Source organism: Sceloporus occidentalis, unplaced genomic scaffold (assembly GCF_023333645.1).
Source record: "Sceloporus occidentalis isolate IW3139 unplaced genomic scaffold, rSceOcc1.0.p SCAF_3, whole genome shotgun sequence".
In the NCBI taxonomy this organism is placed as follows: domain Eukaryota; kingdom Metazoa; phylum Chordata; class Lepidosauria; order Squamata; family Phrynosomatidae; genus Sceloporus; species Sceloporus occidentalis.
Window position 1 is genome coordinate 225,305,506 of NW_028316983.1, and position 19,762 is coordinate 225,325,267.

General features: G+C 43.8%; 1 protein-coding gene across 1 annotated transcript in view; it reads right to left on the reverse strand.

The window, feature by feature from the left end:
• LOC149317572 (uncharacterized) overlaps positions 1-19,762 on the reverse strand; it is a 72,993-nt gene that overhangs the window by 26,928 nt on the left and 26,303 nt on the right. Inside the window, exon 2 of the mRNA XM_089518387.1 lies at positions 1,458-2,389. Within this exon, the coding sequence (XP_089374513.1) occupies positions 1,458-2,389 (932 nt within the window). The remainder of the gene's footprint in view (positions 1-1,457; positions 2,390-19,762) is intronic.

Sequence of the window (19,762 nt, forward strand, 5' to 3'; positions counted from 1 at the left end):
CGTCTCGAGATCCCTTACTTCCAGAAAAGGGCGCAGCTGGCGTATCAGCCGAAGCTGATAACAGGCACTTCTGACCGTCGCATTTACCTGATTTGTCATCAGGAGCGACGAGTCAAGGAGCACCCCCAGACTGCGAACACAGTCGCTGGAGGAGAGTGTGACCCCATCCAGGACTGGAGGTTGCAACCCAATTCTTGGTTTCGGGGCCGCTACCATGAGCACCTCCGTCTTGTCTGGATTCAGTTTCAATCTGTTTTTCCTCATCCAGCCCATTACCGCCTGAAGACATTCATTGAGAGAAGAGATGCCATCGGAATTCGAGGCCGACGAACGAGATACGGAGAAATAGATTTGGGTGTCATCAGCGTACTGATAACACCCAGCACCATAACTCCGTATTATCTCACCCAGCGGCTTCATATAGATGTTAAATAACATCGGGGACAAAATAGCCCCCTGAGGAACCCCACAGGTGAGGTACCTCTTACTGGAGCTACAGTCCCCGAGTAGCACCCTCTGAGATCTGCCCGAGAGGAAGGACCGGAACCACTGCAAAGCAGTGCCCCCGATACCTAACCCCTTCAGGCGGTCCAAGAGGATGCCGTGATCTATAGTATCAAAAGCCGCTGAGAGGTCTAAGAGCACCAACAGGGTCACACTCCCCCTGTCAATGCTCAGACGCAGATCGTCGGTCAAGGCAACCATGGCAGTCTCAACCCCAAAGCCTGTCCTAAAGCCAGTTTGAAATGGGTCTAGATAATCGGCTTCATCCAAGACAGCTTGGAGCTGAAGGGCAACCGCTCTCTCGATCACCTTGCTCAAAAATGGCAGCAATGACACCGGCCTATAATTCTTCATATCCATGGGGTCCAGGGAAGGTTTTTTCAGGAGCGGCCTAACCGCCGCTTCCTTTAAACAAGATGGAACATGTCCTTCCCTGAAGGATGCACCGATGATATCCGTGAGGAATCTCATCAATGCATCCCCCCCCCCCCCGGACGGCCAGCCATGATGGGCAAGGGTCAAGAGGGCAAGTTGTCTTCCTCATCTTACCAAGCAGCTTGTCCATGTCATCAGTACTCACAGATTGGAGCTGATCCAGTATGACTACATCGGCGGAGTCACTGGACGCCTCGCCTGTCGACTCTGTTTCAACGGTGGCATCTAAGTCGGCTCTTATCTGAGAGATTTTGTCTGCAAAGAAGTTGTTAAACGCGTCACAGCAGGCTGTCGTCGGGTTAAGTAAGGGATTTGGCGCAGGGGTCACCTGCGTCATTTCCCTCACCACCTTAAACAGCTCTGCTGGACGGGACTCTGCAGACGCAATACGTGCAGAGGAGAAGGCTCTCTTCGCTGCACGTATTGCCTCCCGATAGGAACGAAGAAAGTTCCTATGGCGAGTTCTGTCGGATAAGAGTCGAGTCTTCCGCCACCTGCGCTCTAGCCGTCTTCCAAACCGCTTCATCTTCCTCAGCTCTGGTGTGAACCAGGGCCTCCGATTTGGGGCGGGATGGCAAGGGCACTTGGGAGCGATCGTGTCGATAGCCCTGGTAAGATCGGTGTTCCAGGTATTGACCAGAGCATCGACCGGATCACCGGCATTCCCAACCATTAAACCCTCTAAGGCTGTCTGGAATCCAATGGGCTCCATCAGCCTTCGAGGGCGGACCATTCTAATGGGTCCGCCACCCCCGGTGGGGCAGATATTGGCTCTAAGTTTCGTCTTGACCAGGAAATGATCCGTCCATGACAATGCGGAGGTACTTACCACCTCCGCCCACGGATATTCCTGTTCCGTACTGAAGACCGCATCGAGTGTATGACCTGCACAATGTGTGGGCCCTTTGACCAATTGGGATAGGCCCATGTTTGTCATGGTCTCCATGAACTCCCGAGCCGCACCTGTTAAACTGGTCTCGAGCGGAATGTTAAAGTCCCCCAAAACTAAGAGTCTGGGGGTCTCCAACAGCAGCTCAGAGACCAGCTGTGTCAGCTCGGTCAGGGAGTCTGCCAGACAACGGGGTGGCCGGTAGACTAGCAAAATCCCCAAACTATCCCTGGTCTTCAGGCTAAGGTACATACACTCGAAATGTACTGTGTTCCGGACAGGTATCCTGGCCAAGGTCAGATGGTTCTTATAGACTAGAGCCACTCCACCCCCCCGCCCACTTCCCCTCACCTGCTCACTGACAGAGTACCCAGCTGGGAGGGCCTGCGCCCATATAGCAGTGCTATCCTCTCCCAGCCAGGTCTCTGTGAAGCAAGCCAGGTCGGCATCTTCATCCAGGAGGAGGTCCTGGATGATATGGGTCTTGTTTTTTACCAACCTGGCATTGCAAAGGAGCAGAGTGAGGTTCTGTGGAATGGTTGGTCTGCTCTCCAAGCCATCCTGAGAAACAGAGGGAACTGAAGATGGGATAGCTTTCAGACAGTGATCCCGTCTTCTTTTGTAACATCTGTTCCCTCTATCCCAACCATACCTCCCATTCCCCAGCACAACTCCAATGGCCGCCCCTGCCACATTCCCGGCCTCAGGTGAGATGGTGAGAGGTCAAACCCCACTGAATTGGGAGGGTGGTGGTGTTCCCTGGGCCCTCAAGGGAACCCACTGCATCCACAACTCTCCCTCCGCCACAACCGCCGAGCTCTGCTTGAGGAGTCCCAATGGTGTGGGGAAGCTAGCTGCTGCTGCTGCTGCTGCTGCTGCTGCTGCTGCTGCTGCTGGCTCTGGATTCAGGCTTCTGGCTTCTGGCTTCAGGGCTGGAGTGGTGTTCTTGAAGGAGTGTTTGGGGAGGGTGGAAATATCTCACCCAAAGCCATGCCCCCTTTCCTCAGCTGCTGTTGCCTCTGCCTTTGCCTTGCCTCTGCTTAAGTCCCAATGGTGTGGGGAAGCTAGCTAGCTGCTGCTGCTGCTGCTGCTGCTGCTGCTGGCTCTGGCTTCAGGCTTCAGGGCTGGAGTGGTGTTTGGGAGCTTTATTTTATTTTATTTTTTGGCTGAAGGGCAGGGTATAAGTGCTCTAAATAAACCTTATCTTATGTTCTGTTAAGGAGACAGAGAAAATAATATCAGCTTAATTTTTTGCATGTAAATAGGAAGTTTAAGGGTTGCCAATCCTGTGTGCTATGATGCTGTTTGTGCCCGCATGTTTGTCCCTGTGTGTCTATGTATATGTGAATATTTGTAGCTATAGGGAGATGTATATATGTGTGTGTGTGTTTCTGGCTGCGTTCATGTTTTTTATACAGGTACATGTATATAGTATGTGTCTGTATGAAACTGAATGGGTGTAAGATTGTGTGAGGCAGAAACAGTGGGAAGAGCTCACCATTTTTGGAGAGCCTCCATAGTTGTCAGAAACATCTCACTTCAGAGGTAGCAATCCAAAAACCTCTTGAGAAATCCCATGTTCTCTTCTTAAGTGAGGCACCTGTGGCTTCACAAAAGAAACAGACACCCTGGATCCCAAGAGAAGTTATTTTACTGCTGCTAATGGAGTTTATATTTTACTGTCCCTTGTCTAGCTCCCCACATGGCTTACAAGAGAGTGACCTCTGCCTGCCCAGAGATTTCTCCAGACCAACTGAACTACAGCACAGACAACTTCTAATGCAGAATGTAGGCATGTAACTCCAACCCTGACACCTTCATTTATTTATTTTATTTCTCCTATATGGTTTTTTAAAGATTATTTGCCTGATGAAGAAGCCTCTGGAACTTTGAAAGCTTGCATTTGGTTGGCCGATAGAGGTATCACTGTTTTGTGGATTTTGGATTTTATTTTACTTCAGAAAGTTGTGGTGTTTGTGCACACTTCCTCTTCACATGGTTATTGTGACTAATTTAATAACACCTAAAGCACCTGTCTTGAGCCCTCTCAGAACAAATTCACCCATGAACACAAGTGGCATCCTGCTTGGCTGGACACAATGGGGCATCAGTTTCTAAGTGGCATCCTGCTATAGCTGGAATTGAGAACTACCAATCTCCCTGGAAAATACTGTAAGTGGCAGGCATGAGCTGGCATTCACATCCAGAAGAGAACTCTCAGAAAACAGACTTTTTCTGAACAGTCACCAAGAAAGGCTGGAATTAAGCAAGCTGAATTTGAATTGAGCCAAGAGAAATGTGGTCTTTACAAACAGAAAGCAATGCAGAGACATAAAAAAGTAAATCTACAAAAAGGCGAGAACAAAGAATTCACTTTTTCTATTAAAATGGGAGAATAACGATTTGACAACTACATTTCTCTAATACACATTCTGTGATTTGGATTTCTGTAGTGACTCATTGTATGACTTCTATAGTGGTTTTGCAGACAGAGCTAAAAGAAAAAAACCTCTTAGTTTTATTTTAATTGGATATTTTTTTTTTTATTTTATTTTTTTGGCTACTACTGACCTATGCTTTTAATTAGCGGAGTCATATGCTTTGTGTTATTCTGAATGTAGAAAGGAGAGCTGCTCCCATGTTCTATTCAAACTGCAAAAGATTATCTGACTAATTGTAATTTAAGAGGGTTCTTTCCTTCTATTCTATGTCCCTATAAAGAAGTCATGGTATTTATCTGTTGCCTGTGTCCAAGGCTCTTTTTCCATAGAAGGTAAATAAGGAAAAGTTACAAGGAGAGATATAGGGACATATTTGTAATTATTTCTGCTTGTTAAAATGAAAAAGACAGCAAGAATACTGTTAAAATCTAACAGTGTACCAAGCCATAAATGCAACTTGCCTTGGTAACCAAATATGAGGTCTCCAGGCAAAATTTGAAAGAAAGGGGGGGGGGGGAACACTTGAGATTTTATATCTGATAACCAAGGTACATTTATTTCCGTCCATTTATTACTATGGGCAAATCTCACAATTAAAGAAATGTGTTATCTCTGAAGATCAATAAGCTGCAGCTGAGGAACACTAGGGAATTGAGAATATCTTCCTTTTCCCATCTAAATCCCAACATGACTGTTATTACATAAAGCTGGGACAAGGTAAGTGCCACCAGACCATAGGGGGAAATGTATTCACCCAGTAGTTTCACATCTCTGTTTCATTAAAGTCAACAGTGTTATCACACCACAGTGTGAACCATGGAAGACATTCTCTCATTTATCCACATATTAACTATTGTGGATGAGATCCTAAATCAGAGTTGCATAGTGTAAATCACTGCATATATAGTTAAGCATCAACCTTTCTGTTGAATGGTAACATTATGTGATTGAATGCAAGCTAAATGTGCAATGGAATGCATGTGCCCCCATGTACATACCATGTATATTGCAATTCAAAGCTATGACCTATGTGCAAATCTACTTTTGCAACCTTGAACTGAATGTGGATGTTTCACTTTGGACAAAAATGTCAACCAGCTTTATAGAAGAACTTACACATGCATAAGACACCATGGGGTTACTGAACTCAGCCATGAATTCTCTAATGATATCATCACTGGATTACTGTATTGCACTCAATCTATGTTTGTCTTTAAATTAGGCATATAATTCTTCACATATTTTTTTCTTGAAGAAAGCTATGAATTAGCCATTTTATGAGAAAGCGTTCTAAAACTGTGCCACTTTCTAGCTAGTCTTCTTGTCATCATTGCTTTAATTGGAATTCATTCAGATATAAAAATATAGTACCATTAATGCACATGACATAAAACAAACTGATGTGTCCAAATCTTGTTTACAGTCATGTTTACAACCTTCTTCTAATCTACAGCTTATTTTAATGCCATTCAAACTTTCCATAGACACATATGTTTAAACTGCTCAGGGAATCATTACTGTTGTTCCTTTGTGCCTCCAAGCCATTTCCAACTTATGGTGACATTATGAAACCCTATTACTGTTTTTTCTTGGTAAGGTTTATTTAGAAGGGGCTTGTCTTTACTGTCCCCTGAGGCTGTGAATGTGTGACTTGCCCAAGGTTACCCAGTGGATTTTCATGGCTGAACAGTGATTTGAACCCTGGTCTCCAGAGTTATAATCCAGTGCTCAAACCACTACACCACACTGGCTATCAGTCTCTACTAAGACCCCTAAAATATCTTCCCCATAGTTTCTTATATTCTACATTCCTATGAATGTCACTTTCTGTTAACAATTTGAAGTTGAACTAATTCACAAGGGGACAGCATTCAGAAGGCATAAAAATCTTACTTTTAGAAGAAATGAATACCTCAGTGTTCCTTTAGTGAAAGAGTTGTAGGAACTCTTTACTTGATTATAGATATGAAGAAAAGGAATGCATATTACTCAACAACAACAGAAACAGATAAAGACTGAGAAGTACACATTTTTAGCCTTCGCCAAGAATCTTGGCAAAATTGCTAATGAACTATTTCCACCCCAAAAAAGGAGGTTTGGGTTTACTTCAAAGACAGGCAGCAAATGAGGGTGGGATAACCTTGAGCTGCTTTTCATTCTCTTTGGGAGGTTGTACTTTAAATGATATGAGCATTGCGGTATGTCTTCAACAAGCATCAGAATGGAAAAGGAGACTGAAATATCAGCAACCTCCCTGACTGAGTGTGACCTTCTACATCTTGGCAAAACATCACAAGAAAGGTAACCTGGATTTGATACAGTAGTGTGTACATATAGACAGTGCGACATATGTGTTTGTGTGTGTGTGTGTGTGTGTACATATGTTTATGTACTGAAATTGGTGCCAATAGTATTTTTGTATGCAGTGCACAAGAAAGCATCTCTGTATTATAAAACATCACACACACATAGACACACGTAACTTCATAAGGTCACTCCCAAGGTGTTTTCCCTCTTCTTTCCTCTTTTTGCAGAGTTTGTTTGAATACATATCTCTCTGTTGGTGCTGGAAAGGCGGCAATGTACAAAGGTCCTTAAAAACAACAACAGAGCTGTAGCAACTGTGCATATTTCAGTTAGAGAAAAATCTCCCATCTAAACTAAAATTGGTGAAGAATAGAATATATAAGAAACAGAGCAAAGCCACTGAGAAACAAGAAAGGAAGACTAAAGCTGTGATCCTATGGCCTCCAAGAGTATGCGCCAAGACAGACCAGCAGTAAGCGCTGCCTTGGGAGCAGCTTGGGGGTGTGGTGTTTAGATAATACATGATCCCAAGCTGGCATCACACCACCCACCCAAACAGATAGCAGGCAGTGTGGCAGCATGCTGTAGGAGCAAAGAAGAGCTGCTGCTGGGGTAGAAAGGGCAGCTTTTCTCCACCCCCAAAAGGAATGGAATTTTACTGCTTCTTTTTGGGCAGTGCCTGTGCAGGTGGTGGGAGCAAGAAATAGCCCTCTCTTGAAGATTGTAGAACATGAACCAGGATATAGAGGTAGATAACAGCCTTTTACAGAATGTGGACCAGTGTAGGGCTTTAAAGGTCATAACCAGCACTTTGAATTTTACTGGAAACAGACAGTTTAAGCTCCATCAAATGAGGAGTTAGGATGTTGAGAAACTGGAGCGTGTCTGAAGGAGGGTGACTAAAATGGTGAAGGGACTGGAAACCATGCCCTATTAGAAACAACTTAGGGAGCTGGGGATGTTTAGCCTGGAGAAGAGAAGGTTAAGAGGTGATATGATAGCCCTGTTTAAATATTTGAAGGGATGTCATATTGAGGAGAGAGCAACCTTCTTTTCTGCTGCTCCAGAGAACAGGACCCGGAACAATGGATGCAAGCTCCAGTAAAAGAGATTCCACCTCATCATTAGGAGGAACTTCCTGACAGTAAGGGCTGTTCGACAGTGGAACAAACTCCCTCGGAGTGTAGTGGAGTCTCCTTCCCTGGAGGTCTTTAGACAGAGGCTGGATGGCCATCTGTCGGGGATGCTTTGATTGAGAGTTCCTGCATAGCAGGGGGTTGGACTGGATGGCCCTTGTGGTCTCTTCCAACTCTATGATTCTATGATTATAATCAGTCTCAGTAAGCAGTCTGGTTACAGGTTTTTGAGCCCGTCACAGTTTCTGAACAGTTTCCAAAGAAAAGTCCCAGGTAGAGTGTTTTACAGTAATCCAAACAGGATGTAATCAAAGCATTTACAACCATAGCCAGATGTGACATCTCTCAAGGAACAGGCACAACTAGCCTACAAGTTTTAGCTGTACAAACATGTTCCTGGCTTCCACCAAAACGTCAGATATGAGTCCACTAGTACACTCAAGCTGCAAACCTTGAGATTTCAGGGGAAGTGTAACTTTGTCTAAGTGTAACTCTGTCTAAGACAGGCTGAGTTCTTGTTTCCTGGTCTGCCTTTTAACTGATCAGCAGCATCTCTGTCTTGTCAGTTAATTTTCAATTTGTTCACCCCCGTCCAGCCCATTGCTGATATCAGACACTGGTTTAGTACAGAAACAGCTTTCTTAGAGCTGGGAGAAAAGAGGGACAGAATTTGGTGTCACCCACATATTGATAATAGTCTTCAAAACTCCAATTGATCTCTCTCAAAATTTTCATGTAGATGTTAAACAGCATGTGTGACACAACTGATTCCTGAGAGAGTTGATAGATCCATGGCCAATGTCGAACAGGCATCTCCAGCACCATTTTTTGAGTCCATCCATCCAAGAAGAATCAGAACCATTGTTGATCAGTGCCCTCAAGTCATGATCTATGACTTGGTTATAATCTATAGAACTCAGGGGCTGGAAATATGAAAGAACAGTATTTGCCCTGGCTTTTGACTACATAAGAGCTAATTCGCATGGGAAAAAGAAAGGGTGACTTTTAAGAGAATGGAATGTGAATGCATGGCAGGACATTTTTAATATCAGTTTTCCACTTTTCATAGAGTGCCTTTTTGGGAGAAATAAACTGATATGAAAATGTTCAAAATGTCTTCTCAAGAATTTAGTAATGCTCTTCAGGTAAACAAACATTATACACCCCCTTGGGTTTTCAATAAAGTAAATCTGACATGGGCCCAGCATAATCTTGGAGAAATATTACAATTCCTTTTGAACACAGCTTGCATTCAACAAAATTCTTGTTCCATTTTTGATGTGTTCTAGTATTAAAGAATTTATTGAAAAATAATCTTTTTCCCCATTGTACTCCCAGATGGGTATCTTAATAGCTTTGGGTGGAAATGGTTTTCTCATCCCATTTCCCAAACAGAATTTTAGTTCTCTATATATTTCTCATTGAAAAATGTTAATTGAAAAGACATTGTAACCATTGCTAATCAGATGAAAGAGTCAGCTATGACAATCCTGTCCTGGAATTGGTGCATATCAGTGTTTTTGCCTTCAGTCTTATGCACATAAGAAAAAGCCTCAGTAATCTCATTCACTTGGGTGACATATATCCTTCTGGTGAGCAGGCTTGTGCAGCAAATAAAGCCGAACATTTATTTGGTGTAATTGCCACTGAAACCTTAGCCTGTGTAGTTAGTTTGGGCAAGGTGTAATTAGTTAAGTTGTAAATTAATAATCCACCTATTTTTGAGACTCGTGTACTATTTTCAGCAAAATAATGCAACAACACCACACCTAGCTAGCTAAGATGGACTTCAATGGCTAAGCTTTACAATAATTTTAGTCTTTTATTGGAAGATAGGTTCCAGAAGAATGTATTTCAAGGTTAGTATGCCACTCTATGATTATGACAGCCAGTGTGGTGTCGTGGCTTGGGGTGTTGGAGTATGGCTGTGGCAATCAGATTTTAATTTCCACTCAGCCACGGAAGCCCACTGGGTGACCCTGGGAGAGTCACACATTCTCAGCACTAGAAAGCCCCATGACAGGATCATCTTAAGTCAGAAATGACTTGAAGACACACAGCAACAACAATGCATCCTTATTTTATGCATTTCTTCAAGGTGATCTGGTCCTCCTTGTTATTTAGAATATATATGAAATCACTGGATGGAAATTTTTATTGCAATTTTAATAAGTGATTTTTATGCTGTTGTATTTTAATTGTGGGTTAGGGATTGTGTTATTATTTTAGAATGTTTTATTTTTTATTGTAACTCACCCCAATCCTCTGGGGAGAGGCGGGCTATAAATAAATAAATAACTATCATCATCATCATCATCATCATCATCATCATCATCATCATCATCATCTGATTTGGTATTTGGTGGAATATAGGGCCAGATTGCTTGCTTTCTGCCTTGTTGGGCAAATTTTACCTTCTGTAACAAGTAGTGCATCTGCAGGATTTTAGGCAGTGATCTATTCCATCATCTTTTATTTGGATATGCTAGAAAAAGCGGCCGCCCGGCTGGATGGGCAGGCCGCTTTGCTGCTAGACGCAGTGACAAACTACAAGCTCCAGAGGCCTCTGGGGCTTGCCCCGGCCCCTTATTGGTGCGCGGGGCGGAAGTGGAGTTGCTTCCGCCCTGCGAAGCTCTAGGGGCCGGGCTCTATGATCTGGGAGTTCTGGTCCTCCAGGGCAGCTCATTGGTCAGCTGCCCGGGAGGAGGAGTCTCCTGGATCAGGTGACCTGGGGGCAGAGCCGGGGCCTATACAAGGCCGCGCGGCTGGCTCTGGTCCTCCGTCAGTGCTTGGCTCCGAGCGGTTCGGAGCCAAGTAGGAAGGGAGGAGGCAACGGAGTGCTTCTCCCACCCACCCACCGCTTGGTTCGTGGGTTTTTTGTCACAACTTGGAGTCGGCAGCATAGGCCAGGATCTGCACGGTGTGGTACCAGGGCTACGGAGTTCTGGTTTGGGAGTCAGTCAGGACCCGGGGGCAAATAGGGCAGGCGTATGGCCATTGCGGGGGCCATAATGCGGGGACGCCTCCCGGTGACTAGGGGCTTAGCGAATATGTGAACACATGGCAGAGTTGCGGTCAAGCGGTGTTCCTTAGCCCCTAGGTCATCCCAATGCCTGGTGGGTACCAGGTTTTCGCTAATCAGACAAACATGGGGTTGTTTGATTTCGCAGATCCTGACCTCATGCTTGGTGCCAACCCTACCAACTGTTTGCTATTAATAAAGTTGTGGCCTTTCCTCCAGCTTGGTTTCCTGTGGTTATTTGTCAGCGGCAGCTAAGGCAAACTGAATCTGAATACAAGGCATGTTCTATTGAACTTTGTTCTTGCTACTGAACTTTGTTATTGCCCCATTAATACATAAATTGCCTCCCTCTTTGGTTTTTTCGACTTCACATTGCATCCCTCTTTGTATCTCCTTAGTACACATGAAAAGTCAGTTGAAGTCCTGAAGTGGACCAAGAACTGGCCATGAGCAAACAACTTGGGGCTTAATCCAGATAAAATGGAAGATGAGACTGATATGTATATTGTTATAAAAGAGAATCATGATGTGATAAATGGGAGTCCCCTTATTCATCAGAGCTTTCTCCCTGGAAAACAAAGGGTTAAATGTGGGAGAGGCTACATTGTGAGGAGAATTTACATCACTGGTGGTGAGATGGCAGCTGTGCAAAGAAATGGGAGGTTGGAGAGAAGAAAGAACTTTCTAGATCAGGGGTAGGCAACCTGCGGCCCGCGGGCCAGATGCGGCCCGGCAAGGCCTTGGGACCGCCCCCAGCCTGGTCCTGCCGCCAATTGCCACCGGGGCCTTTGGGGGGCAATTGTCTATAGAAGCCTCAGAAACATGCATTTATATTAACATTTTTTTAAAAATCAGCAAATTTTTTCGTGTGTCCTCCATTTTTTTAAAAAAAAGTGTCTTCTATTTGCAAATTTTGTCCTACATTTGTCCTGGTTTATTTATATATTTAATTTTTAAAAAAATTATTTAATTATTTATTTTTTGGCTTCAGCCCCCCCAGTTATCTGAGGGACAGCAACCCGGCCCCCGGCTCAAAAATGTTGCCTACCCCTGTTCTAGATGGTGCTGAGCAGAAGGTTGGGAGAATGCCTTGAGGAGCAGCAAGATTTCAGCCTATTGACCTGTCTGCCTGGTCTCTGGCCTGGAAGACCATGAAGGGCTCCTAACCAGCAGAACTATAAATCCCATCTTCTGTGGGAGTAAGATTAGGAACACATACAAATCAGTGTCATCAAGTTTGGATTTATTTTACTGGTTTGGCTGAAATGATTGTACTTGGCATCTTATGCTTTAACTTTATGCCTGGAGGACAAGTTTGTCCTTCATGTAGTGATATTCTCTTTCTACAGAACTCCTTTAATTAGAATAAAGCTTTTCTTTAAAGTAATCTGCCTCTTCGCACTCCTTTTCATGTGCCTTAGCTTGGTTAGCTTTTCACTGTTCTTGCAAATATAAGGGGAATTTCCGAGCAACATCCCAATGCATTATTAAAGTGTAATAAATTAATCATTGGGTCGTGGCAGTGAGTTCTTTAGGTAACAGGTGGTCTCAAGGGGTCCCATACAGCTCTGCAGAAGTGAAGGGGGGCCCACTGGGAATCATCACATGCTAGCAGCAGTAGTTGGACCTTGGGGCTGTGTGACATTGAGTACAGACAAAGAATAGTGAGTGATCTCCATGGAAATGGCAGCTATTCTTCTGTCCCTGTCCCCTAGGTCATGTGATGTCAGTGGGCCAGCCCCTAACGTCCAAACTTAAGTGATGAGGTCAAGAAGGGATGCCTTCCTATACAGAGAGAAATAGGCACATAGAGAAACCTTCCCTTCTCCTCATCAGGTGGACCCACACAGAAGAAAGTGCAACATAACTTTCTGTTCTATACCAACTGGAGTTTATAGTTATATCTGAACTGGAGGTGGACTCAGTGCCAAAGTCCAAGGCATAGGTGGCCTGGATTCCAAGGTGGGCTGTTGGGACCAGGACCATGGATGGGGAACTAGAGAGTCTAATGAGCCAGACACAGAAGGTAAGGTCAGGAAACAGACCAAGGTCTAAGCACAGCAAGGCAGAGTTCTAGGAGTCAAAGGGGCCAGAGGCAAAGTCACGAGACAGACCATGGTCTAAACACAGCAAGGCTAGCAAGACAAGGCAAGAAGCAGCTACAGGCAGCACAACAGACTGTGTTGCTGTGGCAAGAGTTAAGAGGCCAATGCAGCCCTTAAATGGCTGTACCTCCAGCTGCGCTGCATGAGGAGAGCAAGCTTAACCCTGATCCTTCCAGGACTCTCCCGGGTCTGGCTTGGTCCTGCAAAGACTTTGGCAGCCAGTAGTCCCATCATGCAACAACTTGCCTGGGTGGACCCTTGTACTCAGGTTCATTTAAACCTGAGATTCCCAAACTTTGGTTCTCCAAGTATTTTGGACTCCAACTCTCAAAAGCCATAGCTACCATTGCCAATATCCAGGAATCTTGGGAGTTGACGTCCAAAAAACCTAGTGGATCAACATTTGGAAATCATTGATTTAAACTTTTATGTGTTTTAAAAAACAATGCTTGAAACAGCTAAAATCATAGCATCAACTCACTGGCAATGCTTTGACTCACTTGGTTTGGACTTTAAGAGATAAGATTTTTGTTGCCAATCTTGTCACAAACCCTATTCACCATATGTTTTTGAACATGGGAGCAAAGAAGTGCCAAACCCTACCCACTCTATCATTACTTTCCTTTTTCTGGCAAATTAACTATCTTTTTCACATCAAAAGCTCCACACAAACAGGAACTTTTCTTGGGTATGTGACTTTCCAGGTGAGAAAAAGTGATGATAGAAGGAGTCTGGCTAGATGTCTCTCTGTTCCCATATTCAAGAAAGCATTGTGATTAATGCCTGAACAGGGCTGTAATTTTACTGAAGGAGGTGAAGGAAAGGAGCAAGAGGGGGAGGACTTGAGCCTAAGGAGATTAATGTAGATATCTTAAACCACAATACAATGTAACATCCATATTATTTGCAACATCTAGGTTGACCTTTTGCAATATGTTCCACATAGAGCTGTTTTTGAAAAGTTAAAAACTGTCTCCAATTATCTAGGCTCTTCCTTTAGGGGTTTGGTCCGAAGCCATTTTCGGCAAAGTTGAGCAACTGTGAAGATGGCCCTGATCATGTCCTGCCCTCTCCACAGTCACCCAGTAGGCCACCTCATCTCCTTTCAGCACACTGAAAGTGATGTTGCCTCACTTCAGGCTGCCATTTTCTTTATTTTCACACTTTATTGTTGGGGTTTGGGGGCTCTGGAGAGGATGCGGGAACTAAATGCTGCACTGAATCATTTGCAAATTTGCAAAATTTTATTTAACAGAAATAGTGAGGTCTTGGGGCTCCTGGAGCAGCACTTTCAAATCCCAAGGGCCATGTATGGCCCATGAACTGCACTTTGCCAACCCTTGATCTACGTCATTAAAGTAAGTATTGCCAGAAAATTTGAATTGGGCATAGAAGCAAAAAAACAAATAGAGTAGTTCTCTTAAAATTAGTGTATTATGAGCACAGCACACTATACCATTTGGTATACTAGCAGCTGAATTATGCAGTAATTAAAGTTTTCAAGTTATTTTCACCAGTAGGCTTCACCACAATGCATTACAGCCATTTGTTCAGGATGGTTAGCACAGCATGGATCACTCTCCGTGTTCTGGAATTGGCTGCTGCTGGCAAACCAACCAAAACCCAATGAAGAATATTTACTAATTTCTTGTCATCAATAAGAGAGAGTGTTTCCCATTAAAATAAAATAAAATATACAGTCCATCCTCGCCTTACGCGGAGGGATCCGTTCCGGATCCCTCCGCGTAAGGCGAATTCCGCCTATGCTCGAGCCCCATTGGAAACAATGGGGCTCGTGTGCGGCGGCGCGGGGGCGCAACGGGCGCGCGCGCCCATTCAATTGAATGGGACGCACCACCCCTTCCGCCCTGCGCGCACCCCGCGGCTTGAGCGCGTATGCTCAAGGCCGCGTATGGCGCGGGCGCACTGTAGGTATTACAGGAGTGTTCAACTTTGAGCAAGAGTAAAAAGACAAATGTATATCTCCTGGATTTCCCCCCTCATTTTTGGTGGATTGGGACAAACATAGTGTGGTGTTTTCACACAAAAAAGAAATCATTTCTATGCAAGGTTTTTAAGCAAAAGAAAATTTTACAAATAAGTGTTGAAATCGTTTTTGTTTTTGTTTTTTGAAACCACAAAATTTGTAATCTCATCCAGCAGAAGGAAAGCTTTTCATTTTTCCCCCTTTCATTTTCTCATGCAAGAACAAAATACATTCACTCTACATTGATGAGATGACTTGGACTTCCAGTTTAAATGCTGAATCCAGGAGTACACCCATGTTGCAAACCCACTTCCAAAGTGAGAATGCACCATCCAAGATAACACTCTTTGGTACCCATAGTGCCTCCTACCTATTAGGGTTCAGTTCTAGTTTACTAGCCTTCTCTGGTCCATTTTATTTACTTATTAGCTATTGGAGAAGCTGGTGGCTCGTATGCATAATTTGCTCCAGGTTGTAGCCCAAGCCTCAAAAGGGCTTTCCATGATCTGAACCTTAGCTCCAAAATATTTTTAGCATGTTGGTTAGCTCCTATAAAGTTTGGACTAAAATTCAGAGCATATCCATTGCCCCATGACATTAGACCTATCAGCAACTATTGTTAATTACACTTTTATCCTTTCTTTCTCTAGTAATCCTAAGGGAATAAACAAGGCTTTCTGCATCTCCACTTTTATCCTCACAACAACCAAAGTAGTTTAAGATTCAAATTAAGACCACCTTACCCAAGGTCATAAGTGACTTTAATATATCATTCAGGATTAGAACCTCGATCTTCAAACTTCCTTTCCAACAGCTTGGCCATGTATATCTCACTGGCTCTAGTCCATTCGGTTCAATAGGCCAGTGTGAGTTGGGCCCGTTACATATGGGCCAGAAAGTACGCGCGGAGCGCATACTAGGGTTAGAAAGGAGCGGTGCTTCTGCACCTCCTAACCCTAGTGCGCGCTCTGCGCGCACAAAATGTCGGCGACCGTTCCACACGGCCGCCGCCATAAGGACGTCACAACCGCGCTGCCTCTATACGGGGCAGCGCGGACGTGACATCCTCACTCTGCGCCAGGGCACTTAGTGCGCCCTTAGCGCAGAGCAGGAAGGAGCTCCATTTCGGAGCTCCTTCCTGGTTTGGTCCGCTGGGCGCACCCTTCACACGGCTGCGCCCAGCGGACCAAAGGAGAAAGGGGTCAAACGGCCCCTTTCTCCTCCTCCCCACCGCCGCAGGGTGTCCTTGGGGCTTGAAGCCCCAAGGACACCCCTTTCCAGGCTGCGGGGAAGCGGCCTTTTGCCGCTTCCCCGCAGCCTGAAAAGCGGCGGATCGGGGCCTCAGCGGCTGCCGTTCTAGCCACTGAAGCCCCGATACACCGGGGAAAGGGGCGGGTGCAGCCCACCCCAAAGAGGCGGTCTGTAACCCGCCTTAGATTGTTGGACTGGGAGTCTTTGAATCTTGGAAGCATTGTGGCATTTATGCTGTCTCACTTGCATAATTGACTAAAGAGACATAAAAATATATATAAGGAAATTTGTTTCCATTACACGACACTCTCTCTCCCTTGCCAATATAAGTTTTCCTCATGTATTTTATTTTTGCATGGAATTCCTCTTCTTTTCATCAGCTTGAAAAATGCTCTTATAATAGTAGGCATATCACAAATATTTTACAACATATAAAGGGATCATACACTGGATTCTGAACAAACAGAGCTGTGAGCTTGATGATGTGAGTTTAGCCATGTTCCTAGCATCCAGGTGCTGCTAAGCCACAGCCTTTAGTTTATTATTCCGTTATCAAATCTAGGAGGAGTAAGATAGTTACAGGCTATCAACTCAAAATAGCTCTGAAGTGTTGGCAAAGATATCCTTGTTGTGAAGTTACATAAAGTGCTCTTTGTCAGTTTTTATGCAACAAGTGTGAACTGATGTACAACATGCAGCAGATGACAGCTCAGTTAAAATTTAACATATAACATAATGGCAAAGAGAAGAATTTTGACTGTTTGCTATATGGGCTGCTTTGGCATTTGGAACATAAAAAGTAGTAAGTTAAAGGATCCAGATCAAATTTTTTGCTTTCATAAAACATCCAAGGCTCAAATATTACATATGTGCCTGCTTATAATACACACGGATACGCAAAGCTTCCTGGCTGCATCATATAATCTTTTAAACTTAGTGAAATCTGACTCACTGAAGGCAAGAGAGAGCTAATAAAAAGTATCTCAAAGTTTCTGTATAAGTAATATTGTATAAACAGCCTAGGAAATTCCTCTGATCTTTAATTTTATATACTCACTGAAGGCCAGTTCACCATATACATTTTTTATCCACACAAGCAAGAGTGAGCACTTTTAGCCAAATATAATGGGAATACCAAAGAATAAAGCATGCATGCCCTTATCTGGCATTTTAAAAAGTATATTTTGAATACTAAGGACCTTCTGTTTTGATTTTTAAAAAAATTATATTTGGACATATTTGGCATATGAAACCTGAAGTGCGCTAAGGATTAAAGTTTGGTTCTTAGACCCGTCAACTCAGGCCCGGTCTTGAATGAAGGGGTTCAAAAATATACGTTTTATCTTCGGAACAGTTGAAGCTGATGAATATTTGCAAAACCGGAATTGAAATTCAGATTGAAATGTGGACATCACTGTTCTAAAATGCATGGCCAAAGCAGTTTGGATTCTCTTTTTATAAAAAATATGTTCCTTAGGTACTCATCTGAGCAGATATAAGCCTCCAGTAGACCTCTACAATGGCAGTGTATCAGTAGCAATGTTATTCTAGATTGCATCTCCACATATGAGCCTACCTGGACCTTGAGATTCTCAGGAGAGGTCCCTCTCTTAGTCCCACCATCATGTTTGGTACAGACATGAAATATGATCTCCTTTATTAGGGAAGTGAGAATGACCCCCCCCCCCTCCTTGCAGCCATTCCCTCTGCAGGAAAAGTATTTTGTATTCCAACAAACTTTTTAAAACTGGAAGATTTTAAAAGAAAGGGATTTTAAGAGGCTACTGTACTATTTTATCTGCACTTTTCAAAACTACTTTTTTGTCATTTAATTGCTGTTCATTGTTTAATTTTGTTTTAATATTGATTCTTTGTATGTTTTCAACTGCATTGTATTTGAATTTGTAACCCACTTGAGACCCAGTTCTGGGGGGGGAGGGGGGAGTGCATTATAAATAACATTTGTTGCTGTTGCTGTTGTGGTTAGAATCCGATCATGTATAGTCCAAAACTTAGGTCATAGGATCATAGAATTGGAAGAGACCACAGAGGCCATCCAGTCCAACCCCCTGCCATGCAGGAAGTCAACTATGAAAGAGACATGATGATAATGACCATAATCCTGTATGGGATTTACGTTTGCATAAGCACCATAGTGTTACACATTGAATCCTGGCCTGATCCCATCACCATCCCTACCATCCCCACTTACTAGGCAGGAGCAGCTGTGATGATGAGGCTCTGCTCCCTGTAACTCAGGAACCAGCTAACTTCATTTCCACCCTTCCCTGTGAGTGAATTCCTGTAAAACAGGCAAAATCAGGGTCCCTGTTGCAATATCTGTGCATGTTAGAGATGGCTTGTGCAAGTGGGGGTGGGTGGAACTGTAAATCAGCTGCTTCCCAATAGGCAGGGGAAGAAATCTTCATTGATCACAGTGACTGCTTCCATAAGTGGGGACTGGGAGATTTTCATGGTCCCTACAAAGCCCCTCAACTAGGGCCTACATAAGGTTTGTGAATATGTTACAGTCATGAATGCATAATGCTATGTTATGCATTCATAACTATCATATAGAATTCAAGCCAATAATAATAATAATAATAATAATAATAATAATAATAATAATAATTGTTCAAATGTAAGAAAGGGTTTCTTTTAAACCTCTTTTTCTTTATATTTGGTGCAGTACAGACCGCCTGAAAATGGCGGTCTGCAGGCACCCACTTTAACTCTGAAGGGACGCCTCAGCTGCCAAACAGCGCAACGTCTCTTCGGAGTAAAAGGACCCGGCACTTCCACATTCTTCTTGCAGTGCCTGGGTCATGTTGCAAGTGCGCCACTGGCACACTCATGACATAACGGATGCACAGTGATGTACGGATGCTGCACGTCCCTTATGTAAAGATGGCAATGCCTGTGTGGATGAGACAGTGCCATCAGGCCACCACCCACATGTAGTAGGGCTCAGGTCTGTGCGGTTGGTGCACGGTCCCAAGCTCTACTAGTGCCGCCAGTACACTGCTTTCTGGTGGTGTGTACCGGGTCATTGTTTGACATGATCACAAATGCATTAGAAATGAGTCTTGGTTGAGGAGGAAAACATAGAGTATAAATATAGTCTGGCATCCTGCTAGGTAATCATTCATTCATTCATTCATTCATTCACTCATTCAGAGTTTTTCTAACCCATTCTTCTGCCAGAGTGGCTTTCAAGTTGTTAATTACTCAGTTCCCTGCTCTCAGAATTACAGTCTAAAAAAGACATGAAACAAGAGGAGAAGGGAATGGTGCGGAGCGTGTACTAAATGGCGGTCTGTAACGCGCCTTAGTTTGGTATAGCTGCCTGGGTTTTAAAGTGAGTTTTAAGGGGTCAGATTGGAAGATGAAGCATAGCTATGACATTATAGTTATGCATCCCATGCAGAATCTCAGCCAAAATCTAGCATTAGTATTCTGATGAACACTGAGCCTTCCAATTAAACTGTTATTGAATAGTTTCTTATAAACTTCCTCCCTCCACACACATTTTAATTTCTTTTTTATAACAATCTGCTTTGGAAGAAACTTGTCTAAAAGTCTGAGTTTAGAAATAAGCTCAGATGAGTGACTTTCCTCAATGACAACAGCCTGTATGTCTTATCAATAGAATTGTCAAAGCTACGTATTCTCATAGATCATGTGG